The sequence below is a fragment of the Lobosporangium transversale genome (genome assembly GCF_002105155.1).
Source record: "Lobosporangium transversale strain NRRL 3116 chromosome Unknown BCR41scaffold_39, whole genome shotgun sequence".
Taxonomy (NCBI): domain Eukaryota; kingdom Fungi; phylum Mortierellomycota; class Mortierellomycetes; order Mortierellales; family Mortierellaceae; genus Lobosporangium; species Lobosporangium transversale.
Window position 1 is genome coordinate 120,258 of NW_019029017.1, and position 21,855 is coordinate 142,112.

At 42.6% G+C, this 21,855-nt stretch overlaps 7 protein-coding genes across 7 annotated transcripts; 2 read left to right on the forward strand and 5 right to left on the reverse strand.

Annotated features, from left to right (window-relative positions):
* Positions 1-1,280: 1,280 nt before the first annotated feature.
* On the reverse strand, positions 1,281-2,463 carry BCR41DRAFT_359724 (putative DNA damage response protein). Its single transcript, XM_022025242.1, has 2 exons — positions 2,100-2,463; positions 1,281-1,658 (listed from the first exon to the last, which is right to left on the reverse strand). Exons 1-2 carry the CDS (start codon positions 2,350-2,352, stop codon positions 1,450-1,452), a joined length of 462 nt encoding a protein of 153 aa, XP_021878207.1. The 5' UTR covers positions 2,353-2,463; the 3' UTR covers positions 1,281-1,449.
* A 557-nt stretch (positions 2,464-3,020) lies between these two features.
* BCR41DRAFT_424596 (hypothetical protein) lies at positions 3,021-6,244 on the reverse strand. The gene is made up of 4 exons (XM_022030462.1): positions 6,070-6,244; positions 5,362-5,899; positions 4,519-5,235; positions 3,021-4,249 (listed from the first exon to the last, which is right to left on the reverse strand). The coding sequence occupies exons 2-4, from the start codon at positions 5,795-5,797 to the stop codon at positions 3,267-3,269; spliced, it is 2,136 nt and encodes a 711-aa protein (XP_021878208.1). The 5' UTR covers positions 5,798-5,899; positions 6,070-6,244; the 3' UTR covers positions 3,021-3,266.
* Positions 6,245-6,921: 677 nt separating this feature from the next.
* On the reverse strand, positions 6,922-7,840 carry BCR41DRAFT_359726 (hypothetical protein). The gene has a single exon (XM_022025243.1). It carries the CDS (start codon positions 7,790-7,792, stop codon positions 7,388-7,390), a length of 405 nt encoding a protein of 134 aa, XP_021878209.1. The 5' UTR covers positions 7,793-7,840; the 3' UTR covers positions 6,922-7,387.
* Positions 7,841-9,984: 2,144 nt separating this feature from the next.
* On the forward strand, positions 9,985-12,129 carry BCR41DRAFT_399425 (hypothetical protein; the record flags this gene model as incomplete). The annotated part of the gene is made up of 5 exons (XM_022029061.1): positions 9,985-10,096; positions 10,198-10,606; positions 10,704-11,036; positions 11,286-11,729; positions 11,871-12,129. 5 exons carry the CDS (start codon positions 9,985-9,987, stop codon positions 12,127-12,129), a joined length of 1,557 nt encoding a protein of 518 aa, XP_021878210.1.
* Positions 12,130-12,177: 48 nt separating this feature from the next.
* On the reverse strand, positions 12,178-13,234 carry BCR41DRAFT_359727 (RF-1 domain-domain-containing protein). The gene has a single exon (XM_022025244.1). The coding sequence runs from the start codon at positions 13,189-13,191 to the stop codon at positions 12,229-12,231; it is 963 nt and encodes a 320-aa protein (XP_021878211.1). The 5' UTR covers positions 13,192-13,234; the 3' UTR covers positions 12,178-12,228.
* Positions 13,235-13,327: 93 nt separating this feature from the next.
* On the forward strand, positions 13,328-16,572 carry BCR41DRAFT_388713 (tyrosyl-DNA phosphodiesterase-domain-containing protein). The gene is made up of 7 exons (XM_022028032.1): positions 13,328-14,473; positions 14,580-14,711; positions 14,833-15,021; positions 15,136-15,264; positions 15,370-15,657; positions 15,751-15,854; positions 15,940-16,572. The coding sequence occupies exons 1-7, from the start codon at positions 13,376-13,378 to the stop codon at positions 16,211-16,213; spliced, it is 2,214 nt and encodes a 737-aa protein (XP_021878212.1). The 5' UTR covers positions 13,328-13,375; the 3' UTR covers positions 16,214-16,572.
* A 1,754-nt stretch (positions 16,573-18,326) lies between these two features.
* Positions 18,327-20,408, reverse strand: BCR41DRAFT_359733 (kinase-like domain-containing protein). Its single transcript, XM_022025245.1, has 3 exons — positions 19,870-20,408; positions 18,556-19,408; positions 18,327-18,460 (listed from the first exon to the last, which is right to left on the reverse strand). Exons 1-3 carry the CDS (start codon positions 19,948-19,950, stop codon positions 18,372-18,374), a joined length of 1,023 nt encoding a protein of 340 aa, XP_021878213.1. The 5' UTR covers positions 19,951-20,408; the 3' UTR covers positions 18,327-18,371.
* Between the last annotated feature and the right edge of the window lie 1,447 nt (positions 20,409-21,855).

A 21,855-nucleotide genomic window follows, 5' to 3' on the forward strand; every position in this document is an offset into this window, starting at 1 on the left:
ATTCTACCCCATCGTCTGCTGGAGGTAGTGGCGGCGGGTCATCCCGGCCACCCAGGACCACACCAAGGTTTTTCAGAATCAACAAAAAGCGATTCTCGGGTGATTCACAATCACTGATTATACAAAAAGATGGACGTGGTAGCAGCCACGTGTCTCCGGATGGATGTGTAGTTAACACAGCCCTGCTCCAAAAGCAACCCAAAACTTCTGTGGAGCTGACAGCGCGTTCTGGATCTACAACAAATCTGATGGGCATGTGGGGTAGCAATAGCAGTACTCTCAATACACCTAATTACTTTAATTCCAGCGCCAATAATAACAGTCCACAGCCTCACGGTATACCAATGGATCATCTGCAGTCACCCTCTGGGGCAGCACCAGTGATTACATCGATATCATCTGCAGGCTGGAAGCAAGGATGGGTTCCTGAAGAGGAGATGGACGATCCCCCAGTACCATCTTTGCTAACGACATCCCGGAGCTATAACGGCGTCAGTCCCACATCTTCTGGTCATAGTCCTCTTCTAACGCCTCTGGGACGATATAAACAACAGCAAATGTTGAACCAAGATGGATCCTCATCTGCTCCTTCATCCTCTGTGAACTTGTCATCCATTTTGAATAATGGTCACAGTTCATCTTCTAATTCTGGGATGATGGTCTCTGCAGACGAACGCGAAGACTGGAGTGCAGATGGTGGTGGTGATGGCGATGATGAAGGTGACGGATACATCAATCATCGCCCGACTCATATCCACTCTAGAACAGGAATGCATAACGCCAGTTCCTATAATCAGTTTCAACAGCAGGTCCAGGAGTATTCACGGGGTCATATTCGGTCCGCCAGTGCAGCACCCTTTTCTAATGCCTCACGACCACTTCATGGATCCACACCAACGTCAATAGGGATGGCGCACTCTCAGTCAAGTCATGCTGTCCTCACAGCCGGATCATCATCGCGCTACAACTATTACAAGCAGCGATCAACGGGTCTATTGTCAGGGACCAATTTCGAAACAGGTGGTGGAGCCATGACAACATTAGATGATGAGTCTGCAGGCGAGGGTGGCTACGTTAGTGGTGGATCTTCATCTGGTGCGTCTCACAACCGATCTAGATCCTTTCAAGCAGGTTTGAGGGTTATAGGACCTAGGAGTGCAAGCCCTATGATGATGAACCAACACTTAAACTCAACAAGCACCAGCTCCATGGTTATGGGAAGACACAATGTCTCTGAACAGGATCAACAATTAGTTTCAAGAGGAAGTAGTGAGAACACGAGACGAAGCAGTATGGGATCCATCTTGTCTCCGTAAACATAAAGAGTTAAACTTTATTGTTACTATACCCCCCCACCCCACAATCTCAAGAATAAAAAAATGAAAATAATCTAGAGTAACATGTGGTATAAAAAAGGTGTAAATGCCAACAAACTCTTGTGCTCCTTCTCTAGTTCTTGTTCTCTACCAGGGTACCCACATGCTGGTATTTGCCCTCGAAATGCATGGCCCAGTCACTGAGAGCTTCCTTCTCGTCATCTGTCAGGTCCTCCAGCTTGTCGATAGGCCCATCCACAGGCACCAGCATTTCGCTGTCAAACGAGTTCTTGGCCAATCCACGGGATGCATCTCTGCCAGCGAAGTTGCCATAGGGACCACCTAGCAATAACAAGGAAAGAGAAAGAATGTAAATATGTTTAGTTAGTGGTAGTAAGGGAATAGTTAATGAGAGCATGCTTGTTGCTAGTGAATGCTTTCACTCTCATCAAAACAAAAAGAATGAGTAAAAAAAAAAGATACAGAGCAATGGGAATAGAAAAGAAACACGCTGCATTTTTGGTGATTGAATTTTTTTTTTCTTTTCTGCAGCTTCTAGAAAGGGAAGCTCTTAAAATTTTTCCGATAAGAATTTTTCTTGGCTACATTTTCATTTTTATCTCCAAGAAGCAAGCAATGCAGCGAATAGTTATTTTTTCTCATTTTGTTTGCTTTACTGCATCAGTTATCCAAGCTGACTCAATCTTCTCCTTCCACTTTCCAATCGAAAAAAAAGCTTCTTTTTATAATTAACAGTATTTTATTACAGTATTTTTTTTTTACCTGGGCCATAAAAGTTTCTGCCACGGGTCACGTCAAATATTTTGCCCTGAACAGCGATCAAGATCCTGGTGTCATCTGTTCGACCATCAAATTCGGTGAGTTCTTTGGGTGTATACTCCTTAAAGACTAAAGCAGGCAGTTTGGGACGAGGTGGGGGTAATTCTGGTGCTGCTGCGGCTGCAAAGAAATTGTACGAGATGTAACCCAACACAGCTGCCAAGATCCAGTTGACAGGATTTGTAAGAGCGGACATGATGATTAAACTATTGTGTTTTAACTCCAGGAATGTGTTGCAAAAAAAGTGGAATGAGAATGAAAAGAACAAAGAGATACAGTTTTGTCTTTCTTTTAGTCGGGACAGGGGTGGCTGTGACCCACAGCAGGCTGAAAAGCGGGATAGATTCGTGCCATGATGCAAAAGCGAGGAAGCCCAACCAATTGGCGACCTACACATCGAATAATGCTATCTGCCTCTATAGCCGCATGATAGATGGGATCCCTTTATTCCATTACAGTTCCTAGCCCACTTATTCACGTCCTGGAGTCTACTGTGACATTCCGGGCATATTCAGCCTATATCACAGAAATCTTGCCCAATCAACAGCGTGAGCAACAATAGACGAAGCGGATGTGGAGTCAGCTACGCGTCTCTTCCTCCCAAGCGATCCGAAGATGAGAGCGAGAGGTGTCTGTGTGGCTTTACCTCGATATCGCATTTTTTCCGTGAAGCGAAAGCTTTAGGTCAGAATGTTAGTTAGAGAGTGCCATGTCTTGCTCCAATCTTCATACACCAAAAAGTCGGAGCCATAGGTCAACACACATTATTTTTGCAGATTAGGTGCAGCCGTGATTCTGCACCATGGATTGCTCGACATGGGGAGATACAAAAACAAACGACGTACGAAAAGAGGCCACGACTTTTCAAACAAAGGAGTTTATTTATTTTTATTATTTTTTTACCAATTTTCGCTCTCAAGAGGAAAATAAAAAGTCAGAAGTGGATATGGCACAGGAGGGGCTGAGGATAAGAAATACATGTACGAAAAGATTGATAACATTTGAAAGCTATACACAAGAAAGAACGAGTGAATAAATGGCACAAGTCTAACAACTGAAAGAAAATGAGATATGGAATGTTTGTCGTAAGATCACAAATTGTACAAGACCTCATACCAGATGAGGATCAGAAAGAGCAGAGTAGGGCTGGTCTTGATTGCTTTGCAGGTCCATATCAACTAGACGAGCCATCATGGATTCGTAGAGCCAATCGATCATATTAGGGTCCTCTTGTGCTGCCGATGGAAACTCTGATCGACTGCCTGAAATCTGCAGCTGACTCAGCTCATAGAACAGTTGGATCTGTTCATCTGTCATATCATCCTCATCTTCAGCATGTGCTAAAGCCCAAAGACTCTGTTGCAAATCCCAGTCCAAGTCTTCATCTAAACTTGCTTCGTCAGTGACGACTTCTTCGACAACAGCCACATCTGGCTTCGAATTGGTGCTCATAAAGGTCATATTGGCAAATGTAGTCATCAGCTCGAACACAACTCCTGACATCCAAAATGGATTGGTATTTGATGATGGCTGGACTTTATCGCTCCATTGCAGCCACGGTCGATCAACCATGTCATTGTCCTTGGATTTAATTTTCTCACCAAGTTGGAACTCATCGCTTAAGCAGATCTCTGGTACCAAAGTGGTATGTACCATGATTGGATTTTTGTCCTTCCATGAGTTCTGACTAGTGCTGCCCGAAGAAGAATTAGGCACATCCTTGTGGAGGTTGAGTGTAAGGATTGGTGATTGGGGTCGAGGCATAGACAAGGGCAGGCCACTCTTGGCACTGGGATTTAATGCTTGGGTGCTACGGTTTAGGATTGATGTCAATAATGATTGATTTTCCTTGGAAAGGGGCGCAGTAGGACTGGTAGTCGCTACTTGGTCGGGTGCAGGCGCAGCGGTGGCGGTAACTGTACTAATAGCAGCTGTATTATTAACAATATTCCTTTCTGCCAATTGGCGCTTGACCTCCTCGAGTTCACCCTTAAGACGTATATTTTCTTCTTGAACAAGAGTAACCGCTTCACGCAGGTACCTTGCCTCCGTTTTATGTTGGAGCACTTGTCCCTCGAGAGTGAAGATGTATTCTATTTGTATCATGGGAAAAATCATAAAAGTCAGCATGCATGAATGTTGTACAGTGTACTCCCTATTATAGCCAAAAAAAAAAAAAAAAAAAAAAAAAAAAGAGAGGGGGAAGAGGATTGGCCATTTGGGATGCACGCACGCAAAGACCATCATATGATACAGGGCATGTTCGCACCTTCCCAAAGCTAGATCTGCTAAGAGTAAGACATAATGGAAGCTCTGACCCAGCGACAAAACCACCTTATATTGTCGAGAACTAAGGACTTACCCTTTCTTCTAACTCTGAAATTACGTGCAGAGATCTTATTGCGAAGCTGACGACGTTCTTTGGAAGTCATTTTCTTCAGATCTGTTGAAGAAGGAATATCATCGGTTTTTATTCCAGGCTGTGTCTTGAGACCATGAGTTTGCTCAGCAGAAGCTGTTGTTGTTGTTGTCATTGCTGCTTCATTAGCCTCACCACCTTCGACATTATCATCCGAGTCATCTTCTGAGGCAGGAGTCTCATCCTTGACTTTGGGAGACTCTTCAGCGGTCGCTATCAGATGCTTTGTGGACTCTAGCAAGCGGGCTAATGTCTCCTCAATCTCCTCTCTTGTGAGTTTTCCGGTGAATAACTGAGGGATGAGTGGCGTTTCTTCCTGCTGTTGTAGCAAGAACTGGAGTGTTGCTGGGGACAGGGTAGTGTTGACTGGAGATACGGGGGAATCGGGTGTAGACTCAGACGTAATGCTTGAAGCATTGGATGATGATGACGATTCAGTTGTATTTAATGTGTTAGGTGAAACAGCAGCTGTAGTAACACCGGCTATTGTTGAGTTTGAAGGAGAAATAGACGATTTTCGAGAGTTCGCGCTATTTGATTTTGACTTTGAGGTAGATTCAGTCTTGGCATGTTTACGCAGTCCAGATGGGGGTTCAGGACTGGAACGTTTCGTTCCTATAGATGATGTAGCTTTCATCGGCGTGTTTACGGATGCAACATCTGTAAAATAAAAGGTTAAAATATCGTTATTGGAGATTTGTTATTAGTACGATGACAACAGAAAAGAGATAGCTTTGACTACAGATATGATCGGCTATGCCCATAACCAGTGAATAGCGTGCATACTTTGAGTCAAGCCTGTTGCAGCCGACGATGACGGAACAGACAGGGAAATTATGTCGAGGGAGACGGTTGTAGCCTGGGGCTCGATCGTCAGCTGATCAGGCCGGACCATTGTCAATGCCTGATCACCAAAGGCAAGTGAAGGTTTTTGAGCCTCAGTGGGAATTTTGAGCGACTGTTGATCAAATGGAGAAGGGTCAAGAAGAATTTGTGTGTCTGTAGTGTCTTCTTGTTTGATAGCCAAGTCCATTGTCATGATAGAAGGCTCGGATTCATCGTCAGGAGATGCAATGAGGGCTGCTGCGGCGGCCTCAAGGTCGGTGGCGCTAACATCGAGACCGGCAGCTGTGTCCAGATAGTAGGAGAACAAATCACCAGTCGTCTCAGAGTGGTCGAGCAGGTCAAGCTCAATAAAGTCGTCAAACATTGGATTCGACATGCCCTGTCTTTATTTTTTCTCGACTATGGCAAAGGTAAATAAGAAATGGCGAGGAAAAAAGAAAAAGAAATGGAATGCAAAAACGAAGCACAGAGAGGGAGCCTATTTTAAAAAAAAAAAAAAAAAAAAAAAAAAAAAAAAAACTGTAAATCAGAACACTGACAAATGAACAATGGAAAAAAATAGAAACAAACCAAAAAAAGAAAAAAAAAAAAAAAAAAAGTTGACAATGTCGCGCAGCACTTCAGATGGGTTATTAAGCACACACACACCAATGAAATTACTCAAAACCTTGAAGCAGAAGGTAGCAGGGAGAGTGTTTATGACAATGACAAAGGAAAGTAGATGAAAAATGTGTTGAATATAAGAAATGAAAAGAAATGAGAATAAAGAAAAAAGAAGAAAGAGAGAAGAAGAATGAGAAGAAGAGAACGGGGAAAAAAAAAAAAAGAAAGCAGGAGCAAGGGAGTTCATAAAAAGAAATAAAAAGGAAACGAAACAAAAGGGATTTTTGACAAAGGCCAAAGTGTGGTGTGGTTCTGTGTGATTAGAGTATTACATCCCATCCAACAAAGCCTTCCCTTTCTGTATCACGCAACTTTCAAGGGGTGCGAAGGAATTCATCGACCCTAGGCCTTCTTCTCTACTTGCCCCTGTCCTTTCTTATTACAATGGGAACATTTTTTTACTGAAAGGACCTTGTCTTCATCGACCTTACAGCTGTCCCATGCAGATTCATTGCAGCTGGAAAGAAACAGCGCAGACCAGTTACGCATTTATTATTATGCCAACTCTACCCTGCTTGTCACATCCTGCCGTCATCTACCTTAACTCAAAAACTTTTGGTAGGTTTTTATCAAGATTTAGTCGAACCATTCTGCCGAATGGTCTCATTTCCTATCTGTCTTCCCTCCCTTCTGTCCTTTCTTTCACCCCTACTCGCTTCGCGATTTGTCCTTTTTCTATTTTCTGTGCTTCTCAACGTGGTTCAGCTGAAGTTTGATCGACGTGTTGTCATCAAGTATAATACATTATATATGTACAGACAATAATTAGTCTTTTAGTTTCTAAGTATGCTGGGAAGCAAGCTGGATTAATCATGCAAAGAGACGTTGCATCTAAGACTCTATTTTCGGGTTCACTGATCAATAAAATAACGTATTCGGTGAGCCCTTCCTCCGTCAATACTTTTCTCCAAGACTCTTGGCAGTTTTCAGATCACAGGGGTCATATTATTCATATTATTTCGGTTCCCAAATGTTGAAGGGCGTGTTTCAAGTATATCGCAAAAAAAAAAATGGGTTTTCTTCGCGTTTCGACAATATGACATCTTTTTGACATCCAGTACGATCGATTAGTCTTCGATCGTCACCTGACATTACCCCAAAACCTTACAAGGGGGCTGTGACTCCCATGCACGTATACACGTATGCGACGCGCACACTAAGAAGCTCTTTATTGGTTTCTATTGTGGAGTATTGACAATTTTTGCAGGATTCGTAATCAAGTTGCTTTTGGTTTCATACGCTGTGTCCGACGTACCAATTTTGTAGTAAGTTACAGTTCTATGGACGAATATTAAATAGATTTTTATAAAACCTCACCAACAACTTCCTGCAAAGCAGCAGCAGTTTTGCCTTTGCCTTTGCTCTGTGCCGAAGTCGCCTCAGAAAGCCACTGATGCTTGTCAACAGGTTGGGGTCCGTCTGTGAAGCCATGTTGTGAATGATCATGGTTCTCGGTGCAGGAGGCGCCAGCAGGATTCTTGAAAACGGTCACGCCCCTAGTCAACAGGTCCTTGAGCTTCTCCTCGTCTGCTCCCCAGTGCTCTTCAACCTCAGCTGCCTTGACCCATAGCTGATAGTTAGCGGGATTGGACTGGCGTGCATCCGCAAACAAACGGCGGCGCTTGGCTGCATCAGACTCATTGATAGCTTCTTGGTAAAATTGCTCGGCAGAGAGGGGACCGTTGTTGGGAACACCAGCGAAAGACATTATGGATTGAGTTGACTGACGGGCTTGTGAAAGAAAAAAGAAAAAAAAGGGAATGCGCTGAAATTTGGAAGAATGGGTTGATGAGAGAAAAAGAGAATGGGAAGTCGCCACTTTTTATGCGGAAGTAAGAGTGAAGAACAACGCGATAGTTTTTAGTTCTAACTTGATCACGTTTCAAGTGATACCATGTGGATGCTTTCCAAATATAATCCTCATTTTGGCGTCGAATCACACACGCGCTCCCTGACAGAACTGGAGAAACGAAGTGCTCTTACCAGTTTTTAATACGTCACTTTCTTCATCTATAATAGTAACAGATTTAGCCGATCCCATGCTGAAAAGTTCGTAATCATCGCAGATGCGATACTCTTGCTGAAAGGAAGTGGGCACAATACTGCATTATGCAATGGTGTCTAACGCCTAGAATCTTGTGTCTAAAGGAACATCAGATATTGCCCTTGCTTTCTTGGGGTGAACAAGGGCCATCCAGATATAGATGACTCTGTGTAAGATGAGAAGATGAGCTTTTTTTAAAAAAGGGTCATATGATTTCCTTCAGGCACCACCTTCCTTTTGCAAAGGTCACGCAATGAATCTTGCAGCATGGTGGAGTAGGCTTTTTAATAGCCGCAAGCTTAGGTAAACAAGTGACAAGTGACACTGGTGATTGACATCCCTCGTTAGTGTCCTTGTTGACAACTATTCATAGATGTGATAATTGGATGAAAGCCACGCTGTTAGGTTCAAGTATACACCATACTGAGTGCTCTGTATGGAACTTATTGTTGATCAAGCTTGCATTAATATGAATTGACTGCTAAAATTTCTGTCAAATCCATATTTGGATCCTAAATCAAAGGCATATATAGAATCCCACATTCGAGATTCCCTCTTTACTTGGAATATCGATATCCAAAAGCAGTCTCAGCCCGCTTGAGAGTATAAATTAAGCGCCCAAGTCAGCAATTTTTTTGTTCTTTACCCGCTCTAGCTTTTTGGCTAAGATCAAGTGTAGTATCTGTTCTTATTATTCTAATCGAATAATATGGCGATTACGATCGCCAATCGATTATTTTTATTTTTGATACTCGCTAGCCCAGCTCTGGCTCGCTATCTGGGCCGGCACTGGTGTCCTCGGTATTGCACTACCTCCGAGTTGTACGCCGAACCTCTTATATCTCTATATTACTCTCTCTCTTCATCAATAACAAAAAAGAAAAGGAAAGGTGAAAAGTCATGTGCATGATTGCTGTCGTTCCAGATAGAGGTGCAATGTAATACCATGATGGATTTATTGCATTGATGTCTTTCCTGGTACTTATCCGTATTATGTGCTTGAGGTTGTGGTTGGGCAAGCTTGAGAAATCTTGAACGGACACTGGTGGAACGAATTGTAATGCGATAGATAGTTCTAACCTTAAGTTAATAAATATAGATGAAAGGTGCAGTCTTGCTTGGTACTGCTTACACTAACTTTTTTTATATTACTTAGACTTGGAACATGGTAGGAGGTTTCTTTTTTAGGAGGACATGGTGTGTTGTTGTACTATGCTTCGCTCCGTTGACAGAATGCTTCAGAGAGTTACGGAGCTTCGAAAACACGTATGCCAATGGTTCCAAATATCCAAATGAAGGGAGACCGGATCATGTTTTCTAACAAGGAGTAGAATATCTATTTGAAGTGTCTACTCTCAGAGAGACAAACTGCGTAGGCAGCAAATAAAAACATGACCAAATTTGTATATTCTCTGACTCAAGTGTTGTTTTCTTACTCCCAAGTATATACATCGTACAATAACCCATTGAAATGGTCAGGGTTATGTGTCACATCCATCCTCCGACAGAGACTGTAGCACCTCGGTTGAAGGCATAAAGAATCAGGAAATAAGCATTGATGGTTACCAACGAAAGTGTTGAGCGTTAAAAAAAAAAAAAAAAAAAAAAAAAAGCCATGGTCATGGATCAACGGATCATGTATAAAAAAGCAATCAAGATAAATGCCAAGGGCTAGACTGTTGGAAACAATATTTAAAGCGAAGGTTTATGAACATCGGTCGATGTGGTCGAAATAGGAAACGGGGCAGAACTTTCTCCTAGTACTCAGGATCAAAACGTATTTTGTATAGTCCATTGAGCAGCGAGAGCTTCTGGATGATGACGAAGACAAATGTTAGAAAGAGGAGCAGAGACAGATGTCGCTTATGACCCAGAGCTTCTTCTTTTTCCAATGCCCAGTGCCCAACTGTATCAGCACTATTCAGTTTTTTGTAGCCATGACCGGCGATAACCGTCATATAGCAGATTGTCGATCACGCCAAATGTAATTTTTTTTGCGATACAAATTTATTGAAGGCGCCATGTGCTGTCTCGTTTTATTATCTCCAATCTTGCTTTCATTCTATTAGATCATGGTATCCCTATCTATCCAACTGCAAGAGCTCTGCTTGGTCTTGCCATCAAAAGGCGTACCACAATCATTCCTCATCTCTCAAGCTTCGTCCGCTCGATCCAGCATGATCGCTTCTTCTCTCGCATCAGCAGGTACTGCAACATCTTCCTCGCTTTCCACATGTTTACCCCATCCTCCTCTATCAACCAAGACGCGACCCATCCAGTATACCAACAGCAACAGCAGCCATTGCCCTCATTATATCCTTCAGGAACAACGGCTGTTGAAGGAGTGGTAGCCCTTACACTTTCCAAGCCGATCAGGGTCGGATCATTGTCTATCACTCTTGGCGGATCATCGCACCTCGCCCTTACCTCAGATAGTCACCAAAACCCTCGAAACCTCCCAATAGCGAAATTACCTAAGTACATCTCCCATTACTCACGTCAGCATTTCGAGTTCAACAGTTCCTGATTGAGCCGCCACCCTTGTGACAGCAACGTGTCATTTGTCAATGCATAGTTCTCGCGACGCATTACCCAGTAACTTGGAGCCCAATCAAATAGCATATTCGTTTGAAACCCAGGTGCCGAGCCGTGTTCTTGTATCAATAATGACTCCTCAGGGAGGGACGATTTGCCAGTTGACAGCAGAACTCGTGTTGGCGAAACTCAAGGTTGTGCCGGCTGGGATCATGGCAACTATATTGTCAGCAGCCTCAGCCTCAGTACTGTCTACGTCTCTAGTAAATAACACAATGATACTAAATATCTATCGATCAGGGATTTTGGACCATCCAGCAATGCTTTCTCGAATGCTCGCTACAGGCTATATCAAGATCTCAGTGACCGAATGGTAAGGACTAGCCCCACGAGCACTGAAAATGGGGCACATAGAGGCGAAAGAGCTATGATCCCAGACTCTATCTCGCACTTTAGAAGTTAATATCTCGGTACCATTTGTCCGTCTAGCATTGAGGTCTAGACCCGACATAAAGGATGACATCAAGCTTTTGCATGGAGGTCTGGCCATAAAATCATTCTAAGTAGCATTATAAGAGAGAACTATCTTCAGAGTTGAAAAGACAACTATAATACAGGAAAGCGATGTGGCCGAGAAACTGACGCAATTGGTAGTCGTTGGGATTCGAGAATGTATTATAAGTACGCAGCGTATGGATAGTGGCTGGCTGTCAAACCCTTCCATGACAGCACTAATAAGCTCTGGCTTTTCAACTATTGAGAGAATTGCTCAATTCAACACACCAAACCTTATCCGGGACCCAAATGAGCTTCATTCTTCCCACAGTTGCAACGTATCTACGTATGATCGGATCCCAAAGATGGAGTGCCAGCAACTAAAGAAAGACTTTGAAAACTATCCCATGGATTTCTCTGATGTCAAGTTAGGATCCGACATCGAGATACACTTCCTTAGGTGTAGTTTGTTCATAACAGAGCCGCCACTTAGGTTGGGTAAGAAACTGGCGGTTGAGCGTCAGATTAGCGATTTACCAGTTGTGGTTCGAGAGATTCCTGATAGAGTAGAGTATGACAGAAGTGGCTTGCCTATATACATGGTTCATTTGCGACATCACCGCTTCATTGAAAGAAGAGTAGACTTACGAAGCCACTGCACGCATAAGCATAAGTGGCAGTAACAGAGGTAGCGATTATGGGTCACCCAAAGGGTTAGTGAACGAGATGGGCATATCCTACCCACTCTCACAAGCGATCTCATATCAACTTCAACATCTATGGCAGACTTCATATTACCAAATGAAGACTGCGATGATAATGAAATGTTCACTGCGATTATGAGATCAAGGATACTACCGTCCTATGAAGACAGTATAAGTCAACCATCGATCGACTCGGTATTGAATGGCCTGATGTGGCTCTTCCCCTACCAAACGACACTTCTAAGCATGAGGTTGGTAGGTCTTTGATCGTGCCGTACCAGTCTTATACGATATTAATAGGTTATAAATGTATGACTTTAATGTAATATTAGTAAATAGTTTGCTTAGTTCAATAGATTTAATGGTTTAATCCTTGCGCTTTGATTTCCTACGCGAAGGCCTCTTGTTGGTGCTTGATAAAACTTCTTCTAATATTGACAAGCGAATTGCACTATCCGGAATACCATGCGGATTTGCTTTGGCTGCTGAGATGACGTTGCTTGTCGCAAATTCCTTATCCAGTTCATTTCTCTTCTGGCCGTTACCATCGTTCACACTATCATTATTATTCTTAACGATATCATTACCATAATAGTCATCATTGCTATCGTCGTTATCGTCGCCATCATTGCCATCATTGCCTTCATCGTCTGGACGTCCATGGTACTTTTTCGCTGACTTGCGAGCCATCCGCAATTTCTTCCGACGAATTTTTTGCGCTTTTTGCCCTCGCTTTGACATATCGCCGTTATAATACTCATCCAATCGTTCGAAAAGGATTTTCCTTGCCAATTTGCGATTCTGAGGTAGCGATCTCGTTGCTTGACATTGAACCACAATTCCTGTCTCAAAGTGTTTCAGCTCAACATTAGAATTTGTTTTGTTGATCTTTTGACCGCCGTTGCCGCCGCCCTTGATGAATCGCTCCCGGAAATCCGTTTCAAGCAGAGTAATTTCTTTATATTGAAACGGTTCTTTTGATGACAATGACGTGAACGATGATGCGAGCTCGTTTATGGTTGTTGATGTGGCAGAGTTTTCCTCAAATGATTCTGACTGATCCGGAGATTCCAGTTCTGTGTGGCCTATCGTTAGAGCATTGGCTTGTTTGTAGTCTTTCACGGGTATTGATGCATGATCACGACCAGGACCTGCTCGTAAGAAAGCTTCCGGGACCTGTTGGCATCGTAAGTTTGAGAATGCAGCGAGTGTTGGTGACTGGATACGGAAGAAGTGATAAGTGCCTAGCCAATATTGGCCAGCGGTAACAGCAGCACGATGCAAAAGCGTTATATAACAGTGGCCACTGCGAGCAAGCATCGTCGCCATACTCGAATCAGGTTGTCAATAGAGTACTGAATGGAGGATTCTCTTTGGAATTGAACAAATATTAATCCAAATTGTGACTGCATTATGTCCATACACTGATCCTCAGAGTTCGCAAAGCCAGCTCAACATCTACCATCACAAAAGCCTATTACCTTAACCGGAAGACTAATTAAAAAGATTATAAATGGATTTCGATGAGGAGGCGCTTATAGCTGAGGCCATTCGTAGGTCCCTTGCAGATTCGCAACCTGAAGTGCGTGGAGAGTCGTCTTCAGCTAGTTTATCAGCAATGGCAAGGACAACAGCCCTGCAAAGTAAAGCACCACCGCAAGCACCATCGATAATTGACCTCACGGACGAGATTGAGCCTGTTAAAATGGAGCAGAATACCATATCAAGCATGAACTTGTCCAGAGATGCTCAGGATGCTGCGACGACGGCTGAACAGGAGGATAGAGACCTCAAGTTAGCTCTAGCACTCTCAATGGCTGATGCAGCGTCACCTTATTCAATAGAGTCAGAACCTGTATCAATGGCAACCGCATTGACATCATCATCGCAAGGGATTTCTAGACAGAAGGAGTCAATAACATCAAAGACTACCTTCTCCCTTGGGAGTTTAAATCGTGCTGAAATGGAACACGAACGTCAAGAACGTATTAAACGGAAGGCTATGAATAGCGCTGGAGTAACGGTGCAACCACAATTGCAAACAGAACACAGAGCAAAAAAGTCACGTTCTCAAACTGTTGTATCAAATATTTTTTCAACGCCTGAATTACCTGAATTATCAGTATCAACGTCATCCTCATCAGTGTCACCATCGACTAAGAGGAAGGTACCATTTCCATCTACTTCATCATCGTCTAAAGTGTCAGCAGCAGCATTACCATCAGTGAAGTCATCATCACCATTAGTGCCTAAGGTGCCAGTACCTACATCCGGATCGTCTACGCCTTATACCACACCATCTATCCTTCCGTCTAGAGCCGAGATGATAGCGTCTATCGACAATGATTGCAACAAAGGCTCTGTACGTGATGACGATGAGGTAGCAGCCGTATACCCACCGAAATATAACGTCGCGACATTCAGGAATACTTGGATCAAAGGGGCGCGACCTGGGCAGGCAATTCGGTTTCAAGAACTCGTGGACAAGAATTTTCTTGTCAAAGCTGTCCTAACAACATTTGAACTAGATGAAGAGTGGCTCGAACATTATCTCCCTCGTACTATCCCTCAATGTCTTGTTCACCATTGGAGCAGAGAGCATGGTGACAAAGTATACAGAAAATATGCCAAAAAAGTTTTTTTTATATTCATAAATTAAAAATGATTTCCGTGATATTCATACGCATTTCTCTTCCTTGCCATCATCATTTTTATAGCCTGGTTTTCTGACCGACGGAAAGGTAACCTATCTACACCCACCGCTCAATGGCTTCGGATCTTTCCATCCGAAGCTTATGCTGCTATTCTACCCCACCTTCTGCCGCGTTGTGATATCCTCTGCCAATCTGGTAAGTAACCTCTTAGGTAGCTCTATCCGTTATGAAGACCAAAAGTCATATTGTTACCAGCTGGCAATGAACGTTGTTAATTTATTATTACTATCATTATTATTTATTTCGACTGAGCAAGGTTGCACACGATTGGATTGTGCTTGTCAACACAGTGTACGTACAGGATTTTCTATTGCTACCTAAAGCTGTAGAGAGGCCAGAGGAAATGGGCGACTTTGGATCAACTCTCTACAATTTCCTAAAAGTTATGACCGTGCCAGAAAAGGTTCTAGCAGTGGTAAGAGCAGTAGATTTCAGTGGAGCCAAAGTAAGGAAATTTCTGCTTTCGATTGTTATTCTCCTTATAATACAGATATTTGGCATGGTTGCTCTCAGCTTGCAATATTATGTTGATTCATACCATAATACTGTATTCTGAAAGGTTCTATTGGTCCCATCAGTTCAAGGCTCCTTTCCTGTTGGCGATGACTATACATATGGCATCGCGCAGTTGGCCAATGTTATGCGGAAGAAGACTTCCCCGAATCAGGAGATGGAAATGGAATATCAAGTAGGTCAAACAAACACTTACATTATCAGAGAACACAGCGATTATAGCATAACTTATTTCAATCCAAATCCGATAAAACACTATTTATTTTTCCTCTGCAATCAGACGAGTTCCATTGGAAAGCTGTCACACAAGTTTTTGAGTGAATTCTACGATGCATCCAGGGGTCGCCCTGTGAAACCCAGATCGAAGGTGTATGTTGAGGAGAGATTGCCGGATATTAAAGTTGTCTTTCCAACAGAAAAGCATGTGCAGAACAGTAGGTATGGAGAGTTGGGTGCGGGCACTGTATGTTTCCATCCCCAGGCCTGGGATGATCCCACCTTTCCAAGAAGAGTGATGCACGACTTCGAGTGTGTGGGGCCTTATCATGGATCTTTGATGCATTCTAAGGTAAGTCAGGGTCTAGGCTTATGACTGACCAGAGCTTTCAAATAGAGCGATTGTCTTGATGCTCCGGATCTTTTTTTTTAACGGCATATATAGTTTGTTCTGGCAAAGTCAGTTCAATCAACCAGCACAACTGGTCTGTATATCCCCCCACATCGGGCCGCTTTAGAGAAAAAATGTGCGGGATGGTTTTATGTCGGGTATGTCATCTTTCTCTCCGTCTATCACTTTATCTATTTTCCATATAGCAAAGCTCATTTTTTTTTTTTTTTTTTCTTCTTTCAGGAGTGCTAATTTTACAGAATCAGCCTGGGGAACAGTTGTTAGTAAAAGGGCTACCGCAAAATTTAAAAGTGGAGTTTATGTTTCGATGCGTAACTGGGAATTGGGCGTCGTATGTGTAATGGAAACCGAAGAGGAAATGGAGGCTATGGCGGAATTCGCGAATGCACAAGGCTTGAATCCAGGAGGCGAGCAATCCTTCTTTGGGCCATTGCCTATTCCATACAAGAGGCCCCTGACGCAGTACACTGCCACTGATCGACCATGGATTCGATGATCGTGTCACAGGCCCTATATATAATACTCCGCGCCTCGAAAAGAAGAAAAATCCCCTTACCAGGCACAGAATAAATGAAAAGGCAGGTGGTGGCCTTTTGTCTAAACCTTTCATAGCTTAGATGCAAAGTACATGACTTTGATGGGCGGATGACCAGGTCGATAGACATCAGCTAAGTGGTTAAAACATACAGAGCGTAAACTTGAGTAGATCATGGTCGCTTTCAAAGCAGAGAGGGTTTTTTTATTTTTATTTTTAGAGTTGATTATACTTTTCTACAGCCTCACTTCCTCCTCCGACTGCTTCGCGCTATACATACGTAGATGACGAAGTTTTCGGCTTCAGATGGAGTCCTCGCCAGAAAGTCATGAACTGGATATATTTTAAAATACTCAATTTGAATTATTATTTGCAAAAATACAATTTACGTACGAAGCTTGAAAAGCACAATAGAAAAAAAAAAAAATTCTCAAAATTCTTGATGTCCAAAAATGGAAGTATTCTATTCAATTTAAATGCCTGAAAAACATATCCAGTTCATGACTTTCTGGCGAGGACTCTATAATCGACTGCAGATGTTCTGGTATAGCCCAAATACAAGCGTGTTTGCAAGTCAGAGCGATTTATTGAGCTCACTTCAAGCGCTTGCCATGTGCTGCACAACATATAATGTAGCAAAACATACGCAGGCAATCGAGATCATCATGACACTCTTTTCTTTTTTCTTTTTCTTATGGTGTGCCAAATAAAAATAGAAGGGGATGGGGGAGGGGCTTGAGCCCCTCATGACGATAGTACCCAGCCATTTCAAACTTAGTGATGATAAGTCTAATTAGAGGCTGGCTTAGACTTCCACTCCAAGCTGTGAACCGGACGCCTTCAATTCAAAAATAAAAATAAAAGTTAAAATGCTTATCCCATTCAAAGTTTTCTATTTTAAGACCCATTCAATTAGGGGTGCTTTTTCAAATATGTTTGTGACTTTGGCGAGAAATTAAAAAAGGTAATGGACAAGTGCATGTAATTGTTTCCCAAATCGAAGGCAAGCACAATTCCAACTGCAAGCAGGAAAAAAAGTAAGATGAGAACAGAGTCACCCGATTGTTCCAAAAAGTAAAAGAAGCTGTAAGAATCTGTCCACTTATTGTACCTTAAATTATGATAAAAGACTTCCAGTTCTAGTCAATCTAAATAACATTAGTACCACACATACAGATGTGGCAGCTGCTGTTGGCGAAAGCAGGCTAATCGGGAAAGCTTTGTTCATGTCTCCGTCACCAGTAGTAAGGCTACGATAGCTCTAATGTCTTTAGGTGGTCAACACGTATACTTTCAATCTTTGGTCAACCTTAACCAAGGATACCAAAGTAACAGGGCAGAAAAGTGGACAGACAAAAAAAAAAAAAGATACAGCCTAGCATCCCATTTTCCACAGCACTTATAATATCGAATATAAACCTCACGCAAATCGGATTCGAACAACGGTGGGTTACCCATGGAGATACTATCAAGAAAGTTACTCGTCGGGCATGATATCCTCCCATGGCTGCTTGTATTGTGAAAAATATGAGTACAATCGTGGACAAGCACGATGCATACGACAGTCCTACTGCTGAGTTGGAGAAAGCAGCCAATGGTCCCAATAGTCCTATTCTTAACCCAAGGGTTTGGCCCTGATCTTGTCTATGGTAGTTATGCCTGTGCAAATGAAAATGGTTGGCGTGATAGAAGTGGATACTTAACGTGTTGTGCAATTAGAAGCAGCTATAGCCACTTAGGCAAGGATGGAGTTTTTTTTTTTTTTTTTTTTTTTTTTTAGTTACGCTGGTTTCTTACTGATTGTGTACAATTATTAGGCAGGGAAGATTCACGATACATGTATATGGTGTATCGTCAGCTTCAAATAGTGGTAGAACCTGGAATAAGCTGTGAAAAAAGGCATGAAAAGCTAAGCATAATAGGTACAGGGGATGATACATACAGCACTATATCCTTTACTATGGCTATTGGCAGAGTTATTACTCTTGATCTGTATTTGACCAGGTATGGTATTTATTTTACATTGTCAGATAAGGCATATTACGTGCAGAATCAATAATGAGTATTATAAACTATTTGGAACAGAATCCTATTTGATAGCCTAATATATCATGGTGCTTCAAGATTGTTCTTCGGATTCAGGAATAAGATATTCCTGATAGTCTGACGTGGGGCGTGGTACACTCAATGATTCCTCAAAGTCAGATTCTATATTGTCAGAGGCAAATAAAAGCGAAAATGTTAGTTCACCATAGTCCATCCATTCAGGAATAGACAATGACCTTCCTTTGATATGTATTTACCTCCATCGCCATTGGGGACTGTACTTCGCTCGGATGTTGCTGCAAGCTCCTCCGGTGAGAGTTCCTGGCGAACCTCCTCTAAGGTCGACAAGATCTCGTCCAGCGAAGGTCTCATCTCGGGGTTGGTGTCCCAGCAACACTCATACAATGCTCGGTAACTCTCTGGCGTGCCCGGTATAGCCTGCTCACGCTTCCCATTCAGGATAGATAAAGCAAATTGCACATCTTGTGGTGTTTTTGAGAATGCAGAATGACCGCTGGTGAGTTCCCAAAGTAAAACACCTAGAGAGTAAATGTCACAGCGTGCATCAAAGTAACGAGGGTTACGGAACCTCTCAGGCGCAATATAGGCCATGACTCCAATCAATGGGTCACTTTTATCTTCTGCAGGGCCGTGTCCATCAGGGACTCCTGTTGTAGTGGCCTCGTCTTTATCAGGGCTGTCTAGAGCTGGCATTTTCTGACTCACAAACTTGTATTGTCCCTCAGAATTTGTCGTTGTGGATATTGCGTACTCATCCACGCTCCGAACCACACGCTCTTCCATCGTACTTGCCCCAAAATCCGTTAACATGGCATTCCCAGCTTCGTCGATGAGAATGTTACCGCCATGCAAGTCTCTATGAAAGACGCCTTCCTTGTGTAGGCGTGCAATGGAAGCTGAGATTTGAGTTGCCAACGTCAGTTTATCAGCCCAAGTGAGCTTATGGAAGCCAACCCTGAGGTGCCATGAAAGAGAGCCTTGTTCAGCATACTTTGTCACGATGCAAAGTTTATCAAGTCCTGGGGGATAGGTAACTCCGTAGAACTGGACCACGCCTTCAAACCCCTTCATGCGATTGTAAATTTCGACCTTGAAACAAGAAGAATAATAAAAAGCTTATTGATTAGTACAGAGGCAGCAAGCCAATTAATCGAGGTGGTTTATATCGGATATCTCCTTGAGATATAGCACAATTCACGATCTAGCCGCGTGTTGTTTGCTCAACATGATACATGTGCATTATGGCTGTATATAAAGTGGGGTCAATAAATGTGAAATTAAATAAAGTTCACGCTCAGACGCGACTGAGCGACAGGAGAAAATTCAACTTGTCTTCAGTGAGATGATAGACAAAAAAAAATCAAACCATCCTAGATGAAAATTTGAAGGATACTTTGTGCACATTGTAATGAGGAGGAGAAAGCAAAGGATGTTCATGCGCACAAAGGCAAGAGCAGAGTGTGAAGTTGGACTAAAAATAAGGAAATTCCAGCATTGATTGTACACAATAGCGATCATGGCGAGTCCATTACATGTCATTTATTGCCTACCTCTTTGGAGATAACGTGGTCAGAGGCTTCCTTGATAGCAACTTTGATTCCTTTCCACTCTGCAACATGTATAATACCCATGCCTCCAGCATCAACTCCGATTGATAGGTTTTCAATCTCAGAGGCAGGGATTTCATTCGCAAGAAGCACCTTGCGCTCCTCAGCCGTCAAGGCGAATGGAAGACGATCAAGCCCTTGTTCCAGCGAGGAAGACTGCAACTGTTCAGTTTCGGATGCGGATATGTCTTCACCTGGTAGCCGGGCTTTGTTGATCTCACTATTGCTTAGGTTCTGGAGCGAGGTTGAAAGCCGCTTAATGAAGGAGGTCGCCGACGATTTGCTATTAGAGATGTTTTGGTTCTTGTTGGTTTTGTTTAACTGGGAGACCGATTTAAGTGAAGAGCTGTTGACGTTGCTTCTATTAACAGGCTGGCCCTCTGTAGAGGAGGTAGTTTTCGGATTATCAATGCTATCAACAGATGAAGAACGTTGATGGATATCAGCGGCAGCTGTTGGGGCAGCCTGGTGTTGGTTTAAAGGTACAATGGTGTTGAGTTGAATATCACGCTCTTGTGAAGATGGCAGAGTTTGAATATCCGAAGGGGAAGGAAAAGAAGATGACGTCGTGGTAGAGTTGCTCTTTTTCTTCCGGTGGTCGCCTTTTATACAGCAACACTTTGTCAATACGTTGCCCATTTTGTGAAAAGACTAGTTTTGGTAAAAGACAGATGATTGTAATAATATTTGGTGTGGCGGGCTCTGATATCCTTGGATGTGGATAGTGGCAACGAGGAGATATTAGAAGGTTGATGATGGGGACTAAGTGGCGTTTGGATGATCAATTGCCGATTAAAATACGACGGTTTGCGTAGAAATAGGAAGTGAGTAAAAGGAGCGAATGAGGTGATTGTAGGCGAAGTCGATTAAATTGCATAAATGTATTTTGAATAGGTTCAGGGTTTAAGTAAGCAAGTCGTTTTAGCTGATGGATGTAGTGAAAAAAAGGAGAAGAAGGGGCTGGATGCTGGTGTAGTAATCTATATAGTTACTGCCTGGCTGTATGGCCAGTTTTAGAAAAGCAATATGAGGAGGTCTATTCAGACTCTCTGTTGATGAGGAAGCGATGGTTCCAGATAGGCGACCAGGGACTGTGCCAAAGCGCGCAATCGAGGTAACGTAGAATGCAACAAAAGGTGGGAGTAAAACCATAGTTAGTTAAATGAGCATTGTACACTAATTGCACGAGTCTCCGTTGCACTTTTTTTTAAAAAAAAAAAAAAAAAAAAAAAAAAAAAGCTCCACCAGTTACAAATGCAGTGCAGCAAGAACGATGTCATTTTTGTAAGCCTAAAGTATGACACACGTTGTCGAGGGTCCTGCTCCAAAATAATGCTCAATTAAAAGTTATCAATCTAAACAACAATAGCGTGTTGGTAGCCGAATAGGTGCACAAGGTCATTTACTAAAATGGGCAAAGTGTATTTTTTTTACTGTTGACAGTTGAACGACATCGTAGCAAATAGCGTCCACAAGCCAAACAAGGATAGGGGTTTGCAAGAAAGAAAACGAAGAAAAGTAAGGGGAGAGATGGTAGAAGAGAAAGAGAGATTGAGGGGTAGATAGAATAAGCATAGAGAGGTAGATAAACAGTGTGGGAGAGAAAAAGATCATACGCTTTGGCCAGGTTTCTAGTCTGATGTTGTAAAGGAGGCCGACATGATCTCAAGGAAAGATGCAATACCTTTTGTTCAAAATATTCGGATCGATTAGGTGAAGAGAATAAGGGAGGTGTAGGAAAAGGTTTGATGTCTTGTCTTGTTGAAGAGGGATCAGCAAAGTGAAAAAAGAGGTATTCGTATTTATATGTAAAAGCAATGCAATGTGGAATAACTCGTTGGTTTATCAACATGAGCCTCCATTCAGAACAGGATCCTGTTCATTAAAAAAAAAAAAAAAAAAAAAAAAAAAAACCACAGCAATAGCAGT